This window comes from Balaenoptera acutorostrata, chromosome 3 (assembly GCF_949987535.1).
Source record: "Balaenoptera acutorostrata chromosome 3, mBalAcu1.1, whole genome shotgun sequence".
NCBI classification, from domain to species: Eukaryota; Metazoa; Chordata; class Mammalia; order Artiodactyla; family Balaenopteridae; genus Balaenoptera; species Balaenoptera acutorostrata.
In genome coordinates, this window is record NC_080066.1 from 20,530,486 (window position 1) to 20,554,966 (window position 24,481).

The following is a 24,481-nucleotide window of genomic DNA, read 5'->3' on the forward strand; positions in this document are numbered from 1 at the left end:
AAAAACAAATATCGTATATTAATGCATGTATGTGGAACCTAGAAAAATGGTACAGATGAGCCAGTTTGCAGGGCAGAAGTTGAGACGCAGATGTAGAGAATGGACATATGGACACCAAGGGGGGAAAACGGCGGTGAGGTGGGGATGGTGGTGTGCTGAATTGGGCGATTGGGATTGACATGTATACACTGATGTGTATAAAACTGATGCCTAATAAGAACCTGCAGTAAAAAAAAAAAAAAAAAAAAAGAACATATGGTGTGTGTGCACACACACACACTGGAATATTACTCAGCCATAAAAAAGAACAAAATAATGCCATTTGCAGCAACATGGATGGACCTAGAGATTATCATACTAAGTGAAATAAGTCAGACAGAAAAAGACAAATATCATATGATATCACTTATGTGTGGAATCTAAAAAAATGATACAGGAATTCCCTGGCAGTCCAGTCATTAGGACTCTGCTCTTTCACTGCCAAGGGCCCAGGTTCAGTCCCTGTGAACTAAGATCCTGCAAGCCACGCAGTGCAGCCAAAAAAAAAAAAAAAAGAAAAGGAAAAAAAATGGTACAAATGAACTTATTTACAAAACAGAAACAGACTCACAGACATAGAAAACAATCTTATGGTTACCAAAGGGGAAGGGGAGGGATAAATTAGGAGTTTGAGATTTAAAAAAAAAAAAATGAATGAACAAGAGAAATTAACTAGATGGTTTAAAGGTCCTCGGCTACAAATCTGGGTCTCAAACCAAGGTATTTACCAAAAACAGCATGTTATTCTCTACTGGCCAAATGGTTTGAATGACCCCAAAGCTTCTCCAGTTCACAAAAGCTTCTTATTGCCCCATCTGCAAATAAGAGCATACAAACTCACACAGTATAGGGATGGATGTGTTTCTCACAAATATGATCATTGATAATCATTTCTGTGTCTTTCAGTAATTGTTTTGTCTGGGATATTTTAGGAATGCAATTTTTGGTTTAAGAACTTCTGCAGGGGAATTCCCTGGCGGTCCAGTGGTTAGGACTCTGCGCTTTCACTGCCGAGGGCGCAGATTCCATCCCTGGTCAGGGAACTAAGATCCTGCAAGCTGCATGGAGCAGGCCAAAAAAAAAAAAAAGAGAGAATTTCTGCAGGTATCTAAGCACATGTCTCCATCTGTCCATTACTTTATTCTGTCGTATTCTACCTTTTCTAAGGTGTCTTTTCAAAGCTGGTTATCAGTCTCTTAGCATCAGAAACACTGAGGTATGAATAATAAAGGTAAAGCTTGGCCCCTAGACATGATATCACATATATTTTTTTCATTAAAACATTTTTTTTAGAATTCAGGTATAGTTGATTTACAATATTATATAAATTTCAGGTGTACAATGTAGTGATTCAAAATTTTTAGAGTTATACTCTGTTTATAGTTATTATAAAATATTGGCTATATTCTCTGTGTTGTACAATATATCCATGTAGCTTATTTATTTTTTACAAAGTAGTTTGTATCTCTCAATCCCCTACCCCTATACTGCCCTTCCCCCCTTCCCTCTCCCCACGGTAACCACTAGTTTGTTCTCTTAGTGAGTCTGTTTCTTTCTTGTTATAGTCATTAGTTTGTTTTACTTTTCAGATTCCACATATAAGTGACAACATACAGTATTTATCTTTGTGTGGCTTATTTCACTAAGCACAATACCCTGCAAGTCCATCCATGTTGTTTCAAATGGCAAATTTTCATTCTTTTTTATGGCTGAGTAGTATTCCATTGTGTGTGTGTGTGTGTGTGTGTGTGTGTGTGTGTGTGTGTACCACATCTTCTTTATCCATTCATCTGTTGATGGACACTTAGGCTGCTTCTGTATCTTGGCTATTGTAAATAATACTGCGATGAACATTGGGGTGCATATATCTTTTCAAATTAGTGTTTTCATTTTCTTCAGATATATACCCAGGAATGGAATTTCTGGGTTATATGGTGGTTCTAGTTCTAGTTTTTTGAGGAACCTCCATACTGTTTTCCACAGTGGCTACACCAATTTACATTCCCACCAACAGCGTACTAGGGTTCCCATGTATTTTTTCTAATATTCTCAAGGATAACACATCCTCCCATAGGCTCCGTTAACTCCATCTAACTTTGAAAGGTCCTTTAACGTTTATAATTATTTTTAATCTCCTGGCCAAGAACAGTAATGAGGTTTATCCACGCGTAATGGCTACAACCTTATCAGACATGAGTCTCTCTGATGCTCCCTGACATCAAATCTTCCGTCCTGACCCTCAAGTCTTTTGAGACTTACAGAGCAGCTGAGTTGGACAGAACAGGAACACCAAGATCCAATAACCTATAAAACCACTCACTTAGAGGGGTCTCTTGAGATAACAATGTGTTATTAGTTTCATACAATCTATTAACTATAAACTGCAAATATGTGGAAGGTAAAAATAACTTTTTGTAAGGTAAAATTGTATCAAATTGCACAGATCTTTGTGTTTGTTTGAATGATTTTTATGAAATAGGGAAAGCATGCTTCGAAAAACAGAATTTATCTGTTTGCATCATCCATAGGAAACTAACTTTTAACTTCCCTGAGTGAAGAACCTCTGTAAGTTGATACAGAAAATCAACCTAAATGCCAGGTCCAGGGACTTCACTGGTGGTCCAGTGGTTGAGACTCTGCGCTTCCACAGCAGGGGGCGTGGGTTCGATCCCTGGTTGGGGAACTAAGATCCCACATTCCATGTGGCACGGCCAAAAGAATAAACAAACAAAAGGAAAAAGAACAGGGCCATCCAACAGCAACAGGTTTCATCAATTAACTAAGCTGAAGTAAGTCAGAAAGAGATAAACAAATATAGTACATTAACACATATATGTGGAATCTAGAAAAACAGTACAGATGAACCAGTTTGCAAGGCAGAAATAGAGACACATATGTAGAGAACAAACGTATGGACACCAAGGGGGGAAAGTGGCGGGGGGCGGGGGGGAATGAATTGAGAGACTGGGACTGACATATATACATTAATATGTATAAAATAGATAACTGATAAGAACCTGCTGTACAAAAATAAACAAATAAAATAAAATTCAAATCAAAAAAAAAAATTAACTAAGCTGTCTCCTGGACAAATGGCTCATATGCTTAGTCGGTTTTCTAAAAGCAGTTATTACCATTGGTTTTATTCTTTTACAGTCAATTGTACATGAATAGTGGAAAACATAGAAAGTCTTTTACCTCTGGAGGGAACTGCAGAAGGCCTGTCAATAAGTTCAGCCTCCCTCTATGTGGCATCCCAATAATGACATCTGTTACCCCGCTGTAGGCCGCCATTTTCAGCAGCTCGTAGAAAAAGCCCATCATGCTTTCAGCTCCTTCGCCTCCGTATCGCTTCACCGTGGCAAACTTGGTGGCCAAAAAGTGGTCAAGCTCCTATGGAACACCACGTCAGACGCTTTAGTTACAGGACAGCCAACCACCTGGGTCAAAGTCAAACATGTTTAAGAAGACCCCACACTACTTCAAGCAGCTGCAACAGGGTTCCTTCACTACAGACCGCAGAGATGCACAGAAGTCACCCAGAGCCAGGCAGGAAAGCCCTGCCGAGGACACCAGACAGCAGCAGGGATGCAGAGAAAACAACCTGAGTGGTAGAAGAACTCACCCCAACGGGAATCCCCTCAGAATGCCGGACCTTTCCCATGACTTGAGTTTTAGTACAGGGCTCTACAACAGCATTTCATCTGGGCTGTAAACTAGCCAACCACCCACATTATTGGGAACAGGTTTCTTGTCATCTTGATATGCCCGAGTCCTGATCACAGCCCTGACAGACAGTCAATCCCGTTAATCTGTATTGAGAGCCTCTTCCACATACAGTTCCTTTTTTTCTATCACTTCAGGTAATAAAAAGAGAAATAAGATCTTAAGGGTTTTGCAGGCTTCTATAGAGGGAATAGACAAATACATAAAACATATTGACTCTGAGAAGAACCAATAGTTCTGTTGTTTGGCGATCTACTTTTTTCTACTTAGAATAAAGTGGTATGTGTTACACTGCCCCTTGTGTTGAGGCCATGGGGTAAATGGGGCTACATTCAGAGAGTTCATGTCTTAACTCCCTCTCTTCAATATTTATATGTCTTTGTAGAAAATGAGTCAACCTATTTCTTTGATATTAGCTGCTACTTATATACCTGAGATTCTAGCATTAGTTTTGACAGATGTTTTCGCTCTTCTGTGGTAAATGCCTCCTTTTTCAGTTCCTCAAACCGCTTGGCAAACCATTCTTTCTCCTCCTGGCTCTGAAGTTGGGAGGTTTCAATAGAAATCTGCCCACAGTAGATCTGGTTGAGATAGGCTACGACTTCCTCGAGAGAGGCCTCCTCCTTCCCCATGTTCAGTAATCCTATGAAATGGAATCAAAGGGATCGTTTTAAAGAATAATCAACCATGTAACTAATTATAGAACATACCAAAATCCTTATTTGAATTCAGAGCATTTCATTCCAAGTAACTTGGGTTATCTAGATTTTTCTAAAGGCAAAACTAAAAATATGATCAAAGGCCATAAGGTACTAAAAGGAGAGGGAATAAAAATCTTTCTTCTCTCGAACAGAACCATGATGCATTATGCCAAATTTTGATTCTATAGTCATTTCGAACTAAATTGTGAACCTACCTTTCATCTGCTTTATAGCTACAAATCACATGTACTACCTTTATCTGAAATATCTATCTACCAAAACATTCAAGTCTTATTAATGTCTATAAAGCAATGCCTATTATTGCACAGTTGGTCTTAATGTGAATTAATATTGATAGCAATGCAACATTCTGAGGTAAAAGGAAATCTCCCTGAATCTTAGCCAGAGAAAAGAAAGGTTTGTAGTATGTGATTGGCCCAGCACCAAATCAATTATCAGTCATTTGCCTAAGCCTACAATATGAATTTAACAAACCAACATTTTCTTTATATCGTGTGTGGTTTCTTACAATAAACATTAGATCTTTGACATTGATTGAGCAAAGCTGTGATGAACATGGGAGTGCAGATATCTCTTTAAGATAATGATTTCAATTCCTTTAGATTTATACCCAGACATGGAATTGCTGGATCATATGGTAGTTCTATTTTTAATTTTTTGAGTATCCTCCATACTGTTTTCCATGGTGGCTGCACCAACTTGCATTCCTACCAACAGTGCACAAGAGTTCCCTTTTCTCTACATCCTCACTGACACTTGTATCTTTGGGTTTTTTTTTTTAATTGAAGTATAGTTGATTTACAATGTTGTGTTAATTTCTGCTGTACAGCAAAGTGATTCAGTTATACATATATATATACATTCTTTTTCATTTTCTTTTCCATTATGGTTTATCACAGGATATTGAATATAGTTCCCTTTGCTTGACAGTAGGACCGTGTTGTTTATCCATCTTTGGGGTGTTTTTTGACAATAGCCATTGTAACAGGTGTGAGGTGATAGCTCATTGTGGTTTTGATTTGCATTTCCCTGATGCTTAGTGATGTTGAGCACCTTTTCATGTACCCTTCGGCCGTTGTATCTATGATTTGAATACAGAGGAAACGGGCCCTATCAGAAGACCATTCTAGAACCCCAACACTGCTCCTCCCAGACAGTGTTCGAATGTGCCCCTGTCTCCTCACACCCGTGGAAGCCTCAGCTCCAGCGGGCATGTGGGTCCTTCAAGAACAGAGAAAGGAGCCCCACCTCACTGGCAGTTAACTGTCACGTGGATAGTCCATTGTTGATGGACTTTACCTGCGGTATTAAAGGGTCCCTGCAGGGTCTGCACGAGGGCTTGGATTTCAGGCACGTTTTCCTGCAGGGCTTGGCCAGTGAAGAGGGGGTTGATTTTGGCAGCTTTATGGCCATGCTCACAATACACCGTCACCAACCTGGCAAGGCCATGGTCCACTAATTCAGGGGGAAAAAACAATAGAACAATATAGTTTAGGAAATGCCCACAAGCTACAAAGTCAGTTTTTCAAAGACGCCTCTGTGGCCTTGGACAGTTTTCAACACATGGCTCCTACCCACCACAGCTGCCAGTGGTTTTCAGGATTAAAGACTAACAGACTCCAGGAAAACACACTTATTTCCTTAAATTTATCTCCTGAGAGCGAAAGTCACTGAAAAATACAGAAAGGAAACAGAACTATAAGCGCACATTTGTGAAACTAATTATGCACGAGGATAGATATTAAAAGGAAACACCCCAAATTGAAAATAACTGTTAAAAGGCTGAGATCATGGATAATTATAGTCCTCTTAATTATTATTTGAGATTTTTTATATCGTACATTAGAAATACAATTTGAACGACAAAATCAATGTTACATTTCCTTCCTTATTTTATTTCTTTTTTTAATAAATTTATTTATTTTATTTTTGGCTGTGTTGGGTCTTTGTTGCTGCACACGGGCTTTCTCTAGCTGCGGTGAGCGGGCTTCTCATTGCGGTGGCTTCTCTTGTTGTGGAGCACAGGCTCTAGGCATGTGGGCTTCAGTAGTTGTGTTAGGCGGGCTCAGTAGTTGTGGCTCGTGGGTTCTAAAGCGCAGGCTCAGTAGTTGTGGCACACGGGCTTAGTTGCTCTGCGGCATGTGGGAACTTCCCAGAACAGGGATGGAACCCGTGTCCCCTACATTGGCAGGAGGATTCTTAACCACTGCGCTACCAGGGAAGTCCCATCCTTCCTTATTTCTTAAAGACCCCAGGTACATACACTCATGAAATTGTACGCTAGGAAAAGACCTTAGAAATTATCTTGTTACTCACATAATGAAAAAATTTTTTAAATCCCGTTTGTACAGCCTTAAATGAGTAATTCCCCAGTCTCTACTCAAGGGGGAATCATTATCTTTCAATGAATCCAATTCTATCTTAATGATTTTTTTTTTTTAATTTATTTATGGCTGTGTTGGGTCTTCGTTTCTGTGCTAGGGCTTTCTCTAGTTGCGGCAAGCGGGGGCCACTCTTCATCGCGGTGCGCGGGCCTCTCACTGTCGCGGCCTCTCTTGTTGCAGAGCACAGGCTCCAGATGCGCAGGCTCAGTAGTTGTGGCTCACGGGCCTAGTTGCTCCGCGGCTTGTGGGATCTTCCCAGACCAGGGCTCGAACCCGCGTCCCCTGCATTAGCAGGCAGATTCTCAACCACTGCGCCACCAGGGAAGCCCTATCTTAATGATTTTATATTGAGCCAGAAGCTGCTTTTCTTCCCTTTCCCACATGAAAGCCCTTCTAAAATTTGGAAGAAAATCCTTCAAGCCCACAATCGATTAACCTTCAGTTCATCAAGGTGGTCTTATACAAATCAAGCACAAATCTCTGAAGATGAGCAAATCCACTACGAAGGGCACACATTTTCTGAACATTACAGAAATTTGCATTTTTATTTTCAGAACCCAAAGAAAATTGTTAGCATATTTTGAAATACTTAATGACCATTTTATGAACATGTGTTGCCATACAATGATTTCAGAGCTACATGTTTATGTGCTGGGGTTTGTATTCAGGGTACTGCACAGTGTACCTCTTGTCACAGGCTTAGAGGAAAGAACTGAGGTGTGTTGAACATGCATTCAATATTCACACGAATATGTAGGATGTGTTGGCACAAATCCAGCAATTAAGAGGCGCCACACTATGTCTAATAAACTCATCAAACAATCCCAGTAAATGAACTGATTTCAAGCTGGAGGAGTCATATATAATTTTGCTATAGTCTCTATTCTGGTTATGAAGTAGGACACCTTCATATTTCTGGCTAAAATACAGACAGATGTATCTGTCTAAAGCATTGTCCCTGTTGGCCACTCCTCTTTAAAAACAGTTGCTTCCCTGGGCTCTCTGGCATTAAAAGATCCTGGGTTTCCTCCTAACTCGCTGGCTACTCAACCTCCACCACTTTTCCTGGGCGAGAAGGGGGTTAGGGGATCCTCCTCTTTGTCCACCTCTAAACTATTGGTTCTCCCCAGGTCTGCCCAGGGTCTTCTTCTCAATCTAGTTTCTCTCTAGGTGATCTCATCCACGACTTCCAATATCATCTGCAAAACTACATCCTTAGTGGGGTAAGGCCAATGGTAAATATATAGGGTTATCATCACCATTCTCACCACAATCTACTAGCCCTCTTTTTTTTAATGCTTTATCTTTATTTTTTTTAAGTTTTGGCCATGCCACGCAGCACGTGGGATCTTAGTTCCCTGACCGGGAATTGAACCTACGCCCCCTGCATTAGAAGCACAGAGTCTTAACCACTGGACCACCAGGGAAGTCCTCTATTAGCCCTCTTTTGAAAACATTCTCTTTAGTGAACCACATCAGCTCAGGGATCACTGCTTCAACTTCTAACTGAAATTTCTAACTGAAAAGCCAAGTTTTTAATGATACTCTAGAACACTGATGGGGGAGTTGGCACAAAAGGATGCTGCTCACCCCATAGAACATGTGGCACCTACTATTCTGGAAGAGCCAGAGCGAGAGGACTATTCCCCTCCCACCTTGGGGCACATCCTCCATCCATCCTGACCATCTGTTTTCTCCCAGACCCTCATTTCACTGCTCTGGTTTCTTCTACCAGACCCAGTCCCATATCTCTTCCCTCTCTGTCTCCCAGATCCTTCCATTATGACCTCTGGAATTCTGTTCCATGCTTAACAGATCTCCCTACCTTCTTCACCTCTTCCCTAAACATTGCTTATACTCCTGTCGGCACGGGAATCTGCTTTCCCCTGAGGACACCAGTGGAAGGTGAAGTTACTCGTCACCCACACACACATCCCTCCGGTACTGAAGGTGGAGTCAATGCCTCCTCATTCCTCACTGACGTTTCCCCTGTAGCTACTCCTCTAACTCTCTACAAACCCCCAGTCCTCTGAGGGACATGCCACGGTGTTGATAACTAATCCCACTGGCCAAAAGTCATCACAAGATAATGCTGTAGGAGAATGCTTACTGGAAAAGCGTCAGTTTGTTTAGATGAAAAAAGACTAAAAGACACTGTATATAGCATAAGCCTGATTTTTGTTAAAATGTGTGTATAATATATATTTCATTATATAGTATATCTAGCATATTAGTATCTATATACTTCATATATGTCTCTGCATTTGCAGGTATATATTCCACATATATAAAGGAAATAGACCAAAAACTTAGTGATGATCCTATGTCAAAATTCCTAATTTTGGGACTTCCCTGGTGGCGCAGTGGTTAAGAATCCGCCTGCCAATGCAGGGGACACAGGTTCGAGCCCTGGTCCGGGAAGATCCCACATGTTGCAGAGCAACTAAGCCCGTGTGCCACAACTACTGAGCCTGTGCTCTAGAGCCCTCAGGCCACAACTACTGAAGCCCTTGAGCCTAGAGCCCATACTCTGCAGCAAGAGAAGCCACTGCAATGAGAAGCCTGTGCCCCACAACAAAGAGTAGCCCCGGCTCGCCGCAGCTAGAGAGAAAGCCCACGCACAGCAATGCAGACCCAATGCAGACAAAAAAAAAAAAAAAAAAAAAAAAATTCCCGATTTTTTTCTTGCTTACCATAGTTTCTAAGTTTTCTGTAATGAACATGTCCAGTAGAGCTCTTTCTTTATTTATTTATTTTGGCCACGCCATGAGGCTTATGGGATCTTAGTTCCCCGACCAGGAACCAAACCCAGGCCCAAGGCAGTGAAAGCACCGAGTCCTAATCTCTGGACCTCCAGGAAATTCCCAGAGCTCTTTAAATTGTATCCATTTAACTGACTTAAATACACCCTGAAAGCTTCTGATGATCAGATTCTCTCCACTGCCCTCACCAGTTGACTATATGCTTGTAAGAGTCAATTATATTTGTTCCTAAGGCTGTTGCTATGGGGAAAAGTAAACATTAGGGGAGACATTATAAAAATCTAGGAGATTCTGCATTCAGATTGCTTTCATAAGTGCTCTTCACTTTAAAGATTTGCACATACAAAACCAAAAATAAACATACTTGAGTTAAAATACGTAAAGCATCTCTCATTTCGTTATGATAATCCTTGATTTAATGACTTTTTGTTAAATTAACTGACCAAGTTTCAGTGTCAAATGCATTGAATAAAATTGCTTCAGCTGGATTACTTTGGTAGCAAATAATGAAATTAAAAGATTTAAATGGATGCGATCACAGCAATAGAATACATATCTTCTTCACAGAAAAATCCCTGTTATTGTATAAATCAAAGGATTACTGTAAGAGAAAAATGAATCCCTTCACCTGAGGCATAATACTGACCAAATGGCTCAGTGCTCACGATATCTATGAAAGTTCAGAGGAATTTAATTGGATGTTTAAATTCCTAAGAAGCCAGAGAGAATAGGGCAAACGACAGTAGCAGATATATACGCTCTTCTTCCAAATAAAATGGAAAATACTGGAGGCGTGCTTCTGGCTCAGGAGAATGGCACATAGTAGATGCTCAAGAGATATTTGTTATTACTTGAATGAATGAAGTCCTGAAATTCACTGTATTGTAATGGCATCACAGAACCCTCCCGATCAAAGGTTTCCAGAGCCCTCAAACATGCCGTACGAGGGCTGCAGTGGATCCCTCCTGATCACTTTGGGTCCTTCTCTTCTGAGAACTGCACCCTCCCATCCCAGAGGGTGGGTTCCAGGGCCATGTCTCTACTGCTCCACTTTGCCTCCCAAAGAGTCAATGGATTCCAAAGACACCTGAGTCAAGGTGGTTCAGTTTCAATCTTCCCAGAATTTGAGGCTTGGAATTAAGAGACATGAGAAGAGTGAGCGTGAGACTGCTAGCCTTAGAAAAGCCTGCTTGCAAGGTTTATGCTCTTGGTTGCTGCCTGGGAACGTGAATTTCAGGAATGGCCTCACCTATCCCTAACTGATAAGGGTGATCCACTGTGCCTCGACTGTTTGGGAGAACAAGGTAGTTTAGGCTGAACACCTGTTTCCCTTCTGGGAGTCTGGGATTTTGGCACATGCAGAGGGTGCTTATATGAACCTCTCCCAATAAAAACCCTGGGTGCCGAGTCTCTAATAGGATTCCCTGTGCAGGAACATTGCACATATGTTACTGTGTTTCTTGAAGAGGAGTGCATTCCGTGTGACCCCTCATGGGGGAAAGTAGAAGGAAGCCTGCACAAAGGGTCCTCCAGACTCTTCCTGTGCCTTTTCCATTATGGTCCAGCTGTGCGTCCTTATCACATCACTGCAATAAACCTTAGCCATGAGTACAACTACAGACTGAGTGCCATGAGTCCCTTCTGGAGAATCTCTAAATGTGGGGTGGTCTTGAGAACCCCCAACACACATTATGTGTGACACAGGAGCTAAGTACCTTAACAACTGTGCCTTATGGGGCCTCACACAGCCTCTGCCAATATTCCCAGAGTTAGCTTTGGTTCACTCCCTTCTTGATCACTTGAAACGTTTTTCAGCTCTAGAAGATACCCTTGTACCCTTCAAATAAAGTCCCCTCTTTGCTTAAGATAGCCAGAGTTGGTTTCTGCTGCTTGTGACCAAAAGAACCTTAGCTAAAACAAGAGTAAAAAAACATTATGAGGGACTTCCCTGGCGGTCCAGTGGTTAAGACTCTGTGCTTATAATGCAGGGGGTGCGGGTTCAATCCCTGGTCAGGGAACTAAGATCCCACGTGCCGTGCAGCCAAAACAAGCAAACAAATAAAAAACATTATGATAGGGGTATCTACATCACTTTATTCTTTGCTGTAAGTAAACACGGTGAGGGCACTGGATAGTGTTGAATAGTATTTTATTTTCAGAAAGAAATGTGTTCATATTAACCAGCATAAAGTACACTGACAGATAATCTAAACTAAGTACTTCAACTGGAAGTCGATACAGTTCTCTTTCATCATCTGGCCATAAACAGCCTCCCCCCAAAATATCTAGATTCAATCCACAGTCTCTTTGCATTCAAGTCAGCATATGCTTAGAGCAAGTGGGAACATTGACTATCTATAAAAACACTGAAGACTCCAAGAAAGAGAACTCCATAATTGGAGTCCCATAAGCCCTATTTTTTTTTTCTTTTTTTTGGCCACGCCGTGCGGCATGTGGGACCTTAGTTCCCTGACCAGGGATTGAAACCACGTCCCTTGCAATGGAAGCGTGGAGTCTTAACCACTGGACTGCCAGAGAAGTCCCCTCTTAAGCCCTATTAAAATGAGACGGGGGGCTTCCCTGGTGGCGCAGTGGTTGAGAATCTGCCTGCTAATGCAGGGGACGCGGGTTCGAGCCCTGGTCTGGGAAGATCCCACATGCCGCGGAGCAACTAGGCCCGTGAGCCACAACTACTGAGCCTGCGCATCTGGAGCCTGTGCTCTGCAACAAGAGAGGCCGCGACAGTGAGAGGCCCGCGCACCGCGATGAAGAGTGGCCCCCGCTTGCCGCAACTAGAGAAAGCCCTAGCACAGAAACGAAGACCCAACACAGCCATAAATAAATAAATAAATAAATAATTAAAAAAAAAAAAAATGAGACGGGGACTTCCCTGGTGGCACAGTGGTTAAGAATCCAACTGCCAATGCAGGGGACACAGGTTCGATCCCTGGTCCTGGAAGATCCCACATGCCGAGGAACAACTAAGCCCGTGCTCCCCAATTACTAAGCCTGCGCTCTAGGGCCCGCGAGCCACAACTACTGAGCCTGCACACCACAGCTACTGAAGCCCATGCGCCCTAGAGCCTGTGCTCTGCAACAAGAGAAACCACTGCAATGAGAAGCCCGCACGCCGCAACTAGAGAAAGCCCGCACACAGCAACAAAGACCCAACGCAGCCAAGTACATAAATAAATAAATAAACAACAGAAATTTATAGAAAAAAAATGAGACAGCTGCCACCAACTTCAACTTAGGAACTTCACAGATAACCATATCAAAAGGCAAGACTTGGTACCAGAATACTATTATTATGAATTCTGTACAATAAACTCATACCTAGGCCATGCAGCTGAGTTCATTTTACATCCTATCTTCTCTTCCCATCTCAAACATGATATCTTTTTTTTTTTTATAATATTAATTACTATTCTTTTTTTTTTTTTTTTTTTTAATGAGGATCTTGAATCAGATGCGTATGTTTTTTTTTTTTTGATTGATTGATTGATTGATTGATTTTGGCTGTGTTGGGTCTTCGTTTCTGTGCGAGGGCTTTCTCCAGTTGTGGCAAGCGGGGGCCACTCTTCATCGCGATGCGCGGGCCTCTCACCGCCGCGGCGGCCTCTCTCGCCGCGGAGCACAGGCTCCAGACGCGCAGGCTCAGCAGTTGTGGCTCACGGGCCCAGCCGCTCCGCGGCATGTGGGATCTTCCCAGGCCAGGGCTCGAACCCGTGTCCCCTGCATTAGCAGGCAGACTCTCAACCACTGCGCCACCAGGGAAGCCCCACAAACATGATATCTTTATAAGCTAAATTTATTTTGCCAGATAGTTCTTTCTTGCAAAAAACCAAACTTTAAATAGAAACCTTGTTCTGGTCCTTCCCTTTTTTTTTGAGATTCCTTTCTTAAATCATTGCCGAGATAGGTAAGCAACGGTCACAGATTGATAATAAATGATAGTGACCATTTATTGAGTACTAACTTGTGCTACACATTGTGTTGGATTTTTCACATACGTCATCTTATCTAATCCTTGTAACAGCTCTGAAATAGGTGCCCTTATCTGCAGAAGAGTTAACTGAGGCCCAAACACGTTAAGTGACTTGCAGAAGGTGACATTGGTAAGGAAGAAGCTGGAATTTGAACTATTTGTACTCAAGTGTGCTTGATTTTAATCCAGTGTTTTACCCACTATACCATAACAAAAATTGAAAAGGAAAGTCCAGGGCCTACAGCAAACAGGATGAGATAACTAGAAGTCATTGAAACATTTAAAAAATCATCTAGGGCTTCCCTGGTGGCGCAGTGGTTGAGAATCTGCCTGCCAATGCAGGGGACATAGGTTCGAGCCCTGGTCTGGGAAGATCCCACATGCCGCGGAGCGGCTGGGCCCGTGAGCCACAGTTGCTGAGCCTGCGCCTGGAGCCTGTGCTCCTCAACAAGAGAGGCTGCGATAGTGAGAGGCCCGCGCACTGCGATGAAGAGTGGCCCCCGCTTGCCACAACTAGAGAAAGCCCTCGCACAGAAACGAAGACCCAACACAGCCATAAAAAAAAAAAAAAAAAAAAAACTCATCTAAATTTTTTTGAAGATCTCTAATGCAATAAGATTTTCCCCAACTGTTTTTCCTATACCTCCAGTAAAGGCTCCTATTATTTCTTTTCTCTTCTTCTTTTTTTTTTTGTCCTCGCCACGCTGCTTGTGAGATCTTAGTTCCCGGACCCGGGACCGAACCCAGGCCCCAGCATTGAAAGTGCCGAGTCCTGAGAACTGGACTGCCAGGGAATTCCCAAGGCTCCTATTATTTCTAATATGCAACACTCCTGCAACCTCACTTCAACTACTAAAGCTGATCGCCAAGATCAGTAACCACTAAACACTGTTTGGAATCTTACAGCTCCCATCTCCTAATGGTCTCTAAATTCTGCCATTTCTTAATAACCCAAATCCTTCATAATGAAATTTATGCCTATGAATCACTCGTCCTAAGCTGTTGCATTTCTATATACTAACAACGAACTATCAGAAAGAGCAATTAAGGAAACAACCCCATTTAGTGTCATACCAAAAAGAATAAAATACCTAGGAATAAATCTACCTAAGGAGGTAAAAGACATATACTCGGAAAAGTATAAGACACTGATGAAAGAAATGGAAGATGACACAAACAGATGGAAAGATATACCATGGCCTTGGACTGGAAGAATTAATATTGTTAAAATGACCATACTTCCCAAGACAATCTACAGATTCAGTGCAATTCCTACCAAAATACCAATGGCTTTTTTCACAGAACTAGAACAAATAATTCTAAAATGTATATGGAAACCCACCTCCATTTTAAATTAGGATTGTTGATAAATAAATTCAAGTTTACTTGGAAGTTGAGGTATACAGAGGTTAAAGTACAAGCTGTTTTACTAATAGCCAGCTACAAAGGACACTCATCACAGGTCAAATTTTAACTAGTGAAACCGCTGCCATCCAAAAAGGTTGCTACAAGCAAATCCAATATCTCTTCAAAGCCTTACTACAGTGAAAATCTTAGTAAATGAGGTAGTCATCCTATGCAGGCATTGATATTTGGCCAAGATAAACATATTAAGAAAGAAGGCTGATGAAGGTCAAAGAGGAGGAGGGAGGCACCATAACTTTGACCATACCTCCTCCCATTTCTCTATGTCACCTTGGATGTGGGAGGATGCCTTGTGTCCATTTTCAGTAGGGTTTGTCCTTTGATTCATGTTGCCAGTACCAAAAGTTAATGTGCATGATCCATCCCACTAACTCAGTCATTCCTCTCAACAAAGATGGCACCTTTTAGGACAACTGGTAGGCATTATGAAAAAGACTAAAGCCGGGACTTAGCTGGCAGTCCAGTGCTTCAGACTCTGTGCTCCCAATGCAGTGGGCACCTCCCAATGCAGGGGGCATGGGTTTGATCCTTGGTCGGGGAACTAAGATCCTGCATGCTGCACAGCGAGGCCAAAAAAAAAAAGACTAAAGCCAATTAAACTGTGTCCTTGGCCTCATCAGCCTCCTATAATTAATAGAACAGACCAGAAGCACACAGTTAAACAGAATTTAAGGAAAAACCCAATGAATCTTAATTGTCTTCATCAGCAAAAAAAAAAGTGATTCCTTCTTCTAGAACATGGTAATACAGTATATTACCCTATATATAAAATGCTTCTTAGTTCTTGGTGTTACGGTTGTACGTGCAAAATTCAAATGTACTAAATGTCACAAAGAAATTGCATATACAGAACCCTATTTCCACTTCTTAGTAGGAATCAATCATTTAATAAGTATTTAGTTAAGTGTAGAGCTGAAAGGAATATAAGACAAGGTCTTTACTAGGCAGGATCTTACAATGTAAATGAGAAGATGATCCCCGCACAAAACTGCACACAATTAGAAAAAGTTTAATACAGTCCAAGGGGTGGGCCCCATACTGAGAGTTAAGGGAATTCAGATTAGGATAGCCTGGAGTTGTCTGGAAAGATGTCACGGAGGACTTGGGAATGGAGCTGGACTGTGGAGAATGAGCAAGAAGTGGAAAGGCACAGAGTGAAGAAGAGATTTGGAAAGTGGGGGAATTTATGTTGGAAAGATGTAAGAAAGAAGGCAGAACAGGTCAAGAAACATGAAGGGCATTGAGTAGCAACCTAAAGAACCTGGATTTTATTTTGAGAGGCAAAGTAGAGCCTTTGGAGACCTGAGTAAGAAAGTGACTCAGTTAAACCAATGTTTTAGGAAGACTGGACTAAGCTGGAAGGGAACTAGGCTATAAGTTATAATACCAGCTAGGCTAGCAGTTTTACCTCTTTGAAGTCATAGATCTCTTTGAGAACGTGACGAAAGCTATGGGCCCTCGGCCTAGAAACAGACACAGATACAGAGTTGTGCAAAGTACACAGACCCCCTGAAACCTTCTCATAGGGATCCATGGACCCAGGTTAAGAACCCTTGAATTCAACATTTTTTTTTTGGTAGCAGGCCAGAATTAAACACCTAGACTAGGATCCTAGTTAGTGAAAATATGAAGAAAGCAAGGCTTTGAGAAATAGAGTGCTCAAAATGTGACAGAAAGTACAAGGTGAAAAAGTTGCTTGCCCCAGATTTTTAAAGTACATCTGCAGCAGAGACTGTTATAACCCCCAACATCCATTTTCCCTTCTCTTTTATGGTAACAGATAGTTGAGTATATGACCACCCAGAATAAGGATACCCTTTCCAGCCTTCCCTGCAGCCAGGGTGGCCATATGACTATGTTCTGGCCAATGAGAGGACAGTAGAAGTGATGTTGCAACTTCTGGGTCTTACCCTTAAAGAGATGGTGTTCTCTTCCCCTCCCCCTTTTCCTCCCTCTTGCTGGCCAGTATGTGGTTTTAGTGGTGAGCTATCCTGGACCAGAGTTGAAAGCAACACCCGCAGGGTGGCGAGGAAACAACGTAGAAGAAACTTGAACCCCTACAGCTTTGCAAAGCAGAGCTGTCATACCAGCTCAGACTTCTACTTACTTTATTCAACCCACTGTTATTCCAGGTCTCTGGCACAGCCCCTGAACACATCCTATCCAATATTGAATTTGCTACTGGAGGTGGGTTGCTGCCATAACAGAACCTAAAATGTATACGACACTGGCTTAGCAGTCAGGTGGTGGGTACCAAGGACCCAGGTATTTCAGACTAGAAAGCTGAAACAGTGTTATGTTATCTGACAAAACAGTTGCTAAAACTGTCACTTGCGATATCTTGAAAGGTAGGCTGCATGCCCATGGAGCCTGTAGCTCAGTAGTCTGTGTTCATTGTTTCTTGTCACTTTCAGGAAAGCCCCAGAAGAAAGGTGAGGTCAAGGAGCTAGTTCATCAGCAGGAAGAGATGGAGGGAAATTCACTCCACTACTGGGAGGTTTTCTCCATCTGTGGCCTCAGTACCTAGAGGGCAGACCCAGCCAAGGTTCGAAAGGTAGAAGCAATTAGTAAAGGTAGTTCTGAAGAGGCTGTCTTAGCCGGAGATAGGAGAAAAGATGAAACCCCTTTTTAAGTACCTTCTAGTAAGCATTATCTGTTAGATGATGAAAGCCAGCTGAGCCTTTAATATCACACAAAGGGTTTTGCCTTCCCACTACAGCATATTAGTTGAGATGGTCTCAAAATAAACACCATTAAATTTAGGGAGTCGAATGGGTAGAAGCAGTAAATAAAAGACCAGGGTTTTCAGGCTTAAAAACTAGGCCCGGATGAGCTCTTTGACTGTGGGCAACTTCCTCATGGAATGACTAGAAGCAAAAAGCCAAAAAGCAAAAAGCCAAAAGACTGCAGTCCTAGGAATTTTATTTAAGAAACTGAACTGCTGGGCTTCCCTGGTGGCGCAGTGGTTAAGAATCCGCCTGCCAATGCAGAGGACACGGGTTCGAGCCCTGGTCCGGAAAGATCTCACGTGCCGTGGAGCAACTAAGCCCGTGCGCCACAACTACTGAGCCTGCGCTCTAGAGCCCGTGAGCCACAACTACCGAAGCCCGTGCGCCTAGAGCCCGTGCTCCGCAACAAGAGAAGGCACCGCAATGAGAAGACCACGTACCACAACGAAGAGCAGCTCTCACTCACCGGAACTAGAGAAAGTCCATGCGCAGCAATGAAGACCCAATGCAGCCAAAAATAAATAAATAGAATAAATAAATTTAAAAAAACCTGAACTGCCAAAGAAATCCCAACTCCAAATCTTAAAAAATGGTACAACTGAACTTATTTACAAAACAGAGATAGAGTCACAGATGTAGAAAACAAACCTAGGATTACCAAGGGGGAAATGGGGGGGGGAGAGGATAAATTGGGAGATTGGGACTGACATCTATACACTACTATATATAAAATAGATAACTAATAAGAACCTGCTGTACAGCACAGGGAACTCTACTCAATACTCTGTAGTGACCTATATGGGAAAAGAATCTAAAAAAGAGTGGATATATGTATATGTATAACTGATTCACTTTGCTGTACAGCAGAAAGTAACACAACATTGTAAATCAACTATACTCCACTAAAAATTAATTTAAAAAATAAAAAATAAAAATAAATAAAATAAAAAACTGAACTGCCAAAGAAATCCCAACTCTGGCCAGAAAAAAAAAATCTGTAATTGATGACTACCTAAAGTAACTATCAGGTTCCTAACCTTATCAAAATAAAGTGGACCATGAAAGGTGTGCAGCCCCCAAGGAGGGCACACTCCCCAATGCCCTCAGAAGATACAGGTTAAAGAAGAACCCATAAGGCAAGACCAGGGGAAGGGATGGGGGCAGAGTTGAGGGGCCAGATAATCTAGTGAATTTACCACTCAGCCACATCAAGGGGCTTTATCATTCCTACCCAATAGGACTTGATAACTGGTCTGAACCAGTGGCTGCTATAGATTCCTCATTCTTTCCTTTCGTGGATGGGCGTTTCCTTTGTACATCGAATGTGTATATATTCAGGATGGATGGCAGTTCATAAAATTCCAGACTCCGAGGAGCCACAGCCAGACCTGCTGGAGAGGACTGCACATTCTCCAGAGATAATGGACTTTGAACTGGATTCAGGAATTGAATGGAGGAGGGAGGAAGTGAGTACATTCTATGTGTGGGAAGAAAAGCTTAGGATATTTGAATGGCCAAAGGGGCCGAGTGTGGTGATTACTAATTATTTTCCAACATCTATTTTCCTCTTCTCTCTCAAAATAATTTTTAGCTGGAAGGTAGCCATCCTGAATAAAGACTATGCTTTCCAGTCTCCCTTGCAGGTATGTATAGACGTGTGACCAAGCTCTTTGGACGTGAGCTATATGCAATCTCCTTCCCCATTCTCCCACACAGCCTAGTAGGAGTAGTATCTATAAAAAGAGTTTTTACAAAATGATGTGATAAGTTCTGAAACAGAAAACAGAAAGAACTGTCACAGATCTACATGGAATGATAATTTTGAAGAAAGTTACAAAACGGCCCACTTGCCTTTAAGTTTTATTTGGAGTATTAAAAAAATATATAAGGAAAAAATTCCTTAAGTCAGATCCCATAACTGCAACAAACAACTATTTCTCAGTATTGATTTTACTCTATCCTCTCAGTACAACACAATATTGTACCCTTAGCCTGCAGTTCTAACTCAATACTGAACTTTCAAACTTCACCAAGGATCCCACAATACAGCAAGTTCATTGCTAGGAGGGGTGGGGAGGCACAAGTTGGTGATGAGGGAAGAGAGAAGATTATATACAGATAAAATCAACTCCAGAGATATTTTTTCAAACCACACCAGCCCAAAGCTCCCTGGATGATTTGGATACAGTCTTGCCATTAAGAACCACCAGCCCAGACTTTTCCCAGGCAAAGATTAATTCTCCACTGCCAGGCTGTTAATAGGAATCAAACAGAGACCCAACAGTGAGGGAAAACCTCAAATAAGATCACAATAATTGCACACTGAGCACACACTAGTAAGTTCTTAATTGAAGAAGAGGTTGTCAAATACATCTTACACATATATCCCTTATGACTATAACAACAGTGTTTGGCCACGGTGGCCACGGACGTCCTGCGAGAGAATCACCTAGAGTGACATAAAAATACAAATTCCTGAACCTCATCGCAGGCCACTGAATGAGAACTAGGGTGGGGTTTGGGGGAGGGGAGAGGGAGGCTGGCCTGGGAGCTAGCATTTTAACATCACGCAGAGTGATCTGAATGCACGCTTCAGTTTGAGGACAATTGGCATGTAAAATTCTGGGCACTCAATTTGCCAAGTGAAATAAGATACCTATAGTCTTACTCTCAAGGGATTAGCAACCTAGCTGGCCAAAATCCTGTCCCTAAAGAAACCCGCTGGACTCAAGAAGGAGAATCAGTTTTATTCTAAATGTCCCCTGAGATCAAAAGCAAAATATTGAGGTTCCAATGTGTAATGTACTGCTCAGAGGTCAGGTGCTTAGATGATGAAGGGGCTCCTAATTGTTAATCCAATAACTGGATCAAAGATGCCAAATGACCTTCCTCTAATAATCGATCTGTGTTCATCTTCTATTCTGTGAGGATGAATAAAGATACAATAACTTAAAAAAAAAAAGATACAATAACTTTGGAGCATAAACCAAATACTCAAAATTCGTCTCTTGCACATGAGGATGCAACAGAGCTTCCAAAAACTGATATTCGTGTCTCCTACTACATTAAAACCCGAGTAACACGTTTCTAAATTCAGCAAAGAGTTCTAAACTCTGAAATTAAAGAGGCTACACAGAGGAGACAAATGGATAATAAATACCATGCTGTGGTCCAAGACCATCTGCTAACTGCCCTCTTCACCCTAGTCACAGTCGCGATCCCCACACATCCCGGCTCACACCAGCTTCGGAGACGGCCCTGGAAATGTATCCTTGGGTGAACTCCAGGAGCTGAGATATCTTAGAACTTTTCTTTTCCTGCAGCCCCGACTCTGCAAAGAGCTAAGTTCTCACACGTTTTACGACCAAGGAATGGAAAAGACAAGAGCTCACAAAACCATTCTGTGACCCCGACCCTGACAATATGCACGCCTGTCCGCCTCTGCTCCCTCGCCTCACCTTCCTCCCCACCCTCCTACTCTCACACTGAGGCCCCTAGAAGCCCCAACTATCAAAAGCACCCTATCCCAGGCCAGGCAGGAAGGCCCCCTGCCTCCCCAGGCCCCACGCCCACCGCCCGGGCCCAATCCCTGACCTGGGGGGCGCGCCAGGCCGCCCTGGGGCTCCCGGCTCTCGGGCTTCTTCGGCGGGTAGCCGTAGACACCCCTCTCTGTCTGGTAGCCGCGCCGGAGGAGGAGCGGAGGGGCCCGACCGAGGCCCAGTCTTGCTGCTGCCACAGTGGCCAAGGCCATGTCCCGCCAGGCCCCCCGGGCCCAGAGACTTCTGCGGGAGATCTAGGGGTCGCGTCCACAGGGAGGTAGCTCCTGAAACCCCCCGCGTGGGAGGCGAGAGGAGGGAGTGGGTAGGCGAGGGGAAGCCCCGCCTTCGAGACAACGCCCCCAGTCCTGATTGGCCAGGGCCGGCCCTCGGAGCCAATCTAGATCAGCGGCCTTCAAAGCGAAGCCACGCCCCGGGATCCGCTGGGACTCGCGCGGTCCTAGAGGCTGAGGGTAGCCCTGGATTTGGGAAAACGGGGAGTGTTGAGCACAGCGTTACCGGCTTTCTGGTATAAACCTTGATATACCTGTATATGCTGCGGTCTCCCACCAGGAGTGATCACCCACCACCCCTCTCCTGGAAGCCCCAGAGCACAACCTCACGCACACGATGCAGTCTCCTACAGAAAGGAAAAATTAGCGACAGGGTGCATGAAAAGTGGCTGGGACTCAAACCAAGGGACTTGGTTTGAAGGAAAGGTCATAGGAAGTAACCAGAAAATCAACATCCCCCCTCCATTTGCATTTTTGTAAGAAACATTGAGGGAGAAAGAATAAAATAGGGGAGAAGGAGCTTGTACGAAAGCGATAGAATAGGAGTGAAGAGAAAGTGGACGTGGAAGATTTCATGTGGAGTGAGGTAAATGGGCAAGGTGAGGGGCACAGCAAGGAGAGGGGCAAGCATGAGCACAGAAGCCTGGGAGAGGCTGCAAGGCATTGCAAGTGATTCCAAGAGGCCGGCGAACTGGGTGTGTATTGAGAGATGGGAGTGGAAAGGTAGATACAGAATAAACTGGGTGATTAAAAGAGCTTTCAGTAAAAAAGAAGGAAGTAGTTACGAGATCAATGTCCCTTTATATCCCAGAGAAGGGGATCTCCAATCTCCCACAGTGACAAGGTTAGCCTTGGACTGGAGCAAGGGCACTTCATAGAATATAAAAGTAGGAAAGGCAGAGCATAAGCGTATCTATTTCGGTAGGCTGATAGATTTGATCATGGAACGATGATGAAGTTTTTTTCTGCTTCTATTTTTTTTTGGTGAAATATTAAGCAAGATGAACAGCAGAAAGTGGGAGTGAAAAGACATGGGAGGACGTCTGAAAGGGATAAAAAGGTATGAAGCAGTGGGATGGGAAAGTGAACAGACCCAGAAATGTCATGATTTGGGGGATGCCAAGAGCCCACTGAGGCTTGTGGTTATGGACCTGACTCAGACAAGACAGAGTGATTGTAAGTTTTTCTCCAGATATGTTCAGCTCCTTTTGCAGGTGCAGGGTAGGCAGGAGTTGTATTTAACTAAGGATGGATTTTTGCCTGGCAGGTATGATGGAGTGATGGGGCAAGGGAGAATTCATAGCACTTGCAATACATAGCAATTGAAATGTTGATTGGATCAGGGGACTGAATGTACCAGGGGTAAAAGAGTGCATAGTTGGAGTGGGGATTCTCATGTAGGTGAACTGGTGGTCTCACTGACTGACATTTGAAGTTGGGACTTTGGGTGGAAGGCAAAAATTGTAATCAATTTCTTTTCTTTTCTTTTCTTTTTTTTTTTTTTTTTGGCCGCGTGGCATGCAGGATCTTAGTTTCCCTACCAGGGATCCAACCCGTGCCCCCTGCAGTGGAAGCACAGAGTCCTAATCACTGGACCACCAGGGAAGTCCCTGGAATAAATTTCTTGAGGCCTGTGGACCTTGGATAATAATTCTTGATGTGGATTGGCAAAGTTCATAATGTTTCAAAAAGTTTGCTGGCCCACTGTTTTGGTAAATATATGAGAAATAGGCACTCTTATGCATTGCTAGTGGAAATGTAAAATGATACAAACTCTATAGAGGGAAAACTGTCAATATCTTATAAAATTAGAAATGCACATTTCATTTAACCCAGTGATTCCACTTCTAGGAATTTGAAAGTCTACGATAGACTTTCATACACACACTCGAACACAATTACGTGTGTACAAGAATATTCACTGTTGTATTGTCTATAACTTAAATTTTAAAAGATTGTGAGTATCCTAAATATCAAAAAATAAGAGATTAAATAAGTTATACTACTTCCTTACAACAGACTACTATAGAGTCATAAAAAAGAATGAAGCAGCTCATTATGCCTTGAATTGGAACAATTCCTAAGATATATTTTTAAGTGAAAAAAGCAAGAGCAGAGAGCAGTATGCATAGAATGCTTACATTAGAGCATTAAAATATATAGACTTTAAAAATTTGTGGGACTTCCCTGGTGGCGCAGTGGTTAAGAATCCGCCTGTCAGTGCAGGGGACACGGGTTCGGGCCCTGGTCCAGGAAGATCCCACATGCCATGGAGCAACTAAGCCCGTGTGCCACAACTAGAGAGCCTGCACTCTAGAGCCCGCGAGCCACAACTACTGAGCCACAACTTCAGTGCCACAACTACTGAAGCCCGCACGCCTAGAGCCCGTGCTCCGCAACAAGAGAAGCCACCGCAATGAGAAGCCCGCGCACCGCAACAAAGAGTAGCCCCACTCACCGCAACTAGAGAAAGCCCGTGTACAGCAATGAAGACTCAATGCAGCCAAAAATTAATTAATTTTAAAAAAATTTGTAAAGGTAACTATACACACGTATATGTGTGTGTATAAATATGTATTTCTTTATGCATAGAGCATCTCTTGAAGAAGATGCTGGAAATTATTGCCTCTGAGGAGGGGAATTGTTAGGCTGGGGACAGGGGAGGGAAGAAGTTTTACTTCTCACTTTTGTAATTTTTGAACTTTGCGACATTTGTGTTTTTCAAAACATAAGTTAAAAATCACTATTTAATTTTTTTTCAAAACTTTGTATCTCCTACCCAGGATTTAATATTTTCAATACTTCCCTTTGGAAGGGAAGCTATTGCAATCTCTTTTTAAAGAGGTCTTGAGGTTTTGAGCTACAGCACCCATGAGA

At 42.7% G+C, this 24,481-nt stretch overlaps 1 protein-coding gene across 2 annotated transcripts in view; it reads right to left on the reverse strand.

The window, feature by feature from the left end:
- DHTKD1 (dehydrogenase E1 and transketolase domain containing 1) overlaps positions 1-21,638 on the reverse strand; it is a 57,908-nt gene extending 36,270 nt beyond the window's left edge. Inside the window, exons 1-4 of one of the 2 annotated variants that reach the window (XM_028162925.2) lie at positions 21,370-21,638; positions 5,787-5,942; positions 4,197-4,408; positions 3,238-3,432 (exon numbers count right to left, since the gene is read on the reverse strand). In XM_028162925.2, the coding sequence (XP_028018726.2) occupies positions 3,238-3,432; positions 4,197-4,408; positions 5,787-5,942; positions 21,370-21,526 (720 nt within the window). In that variant the 5' untranslated portion in view covers positions 21,527-21,638. The remainder of the gene's footprint in view (positions 1-3,237; positions 3,433-4,196; positions 4,409-5,786; positions 5,943-21,369) is intronic. The other variant, XM_007167415.2, reaches the window with a different exon arrangement.
- Between the last annotated feature and the right edge of the window lie 2,843 nt (positions 21,639-24,481).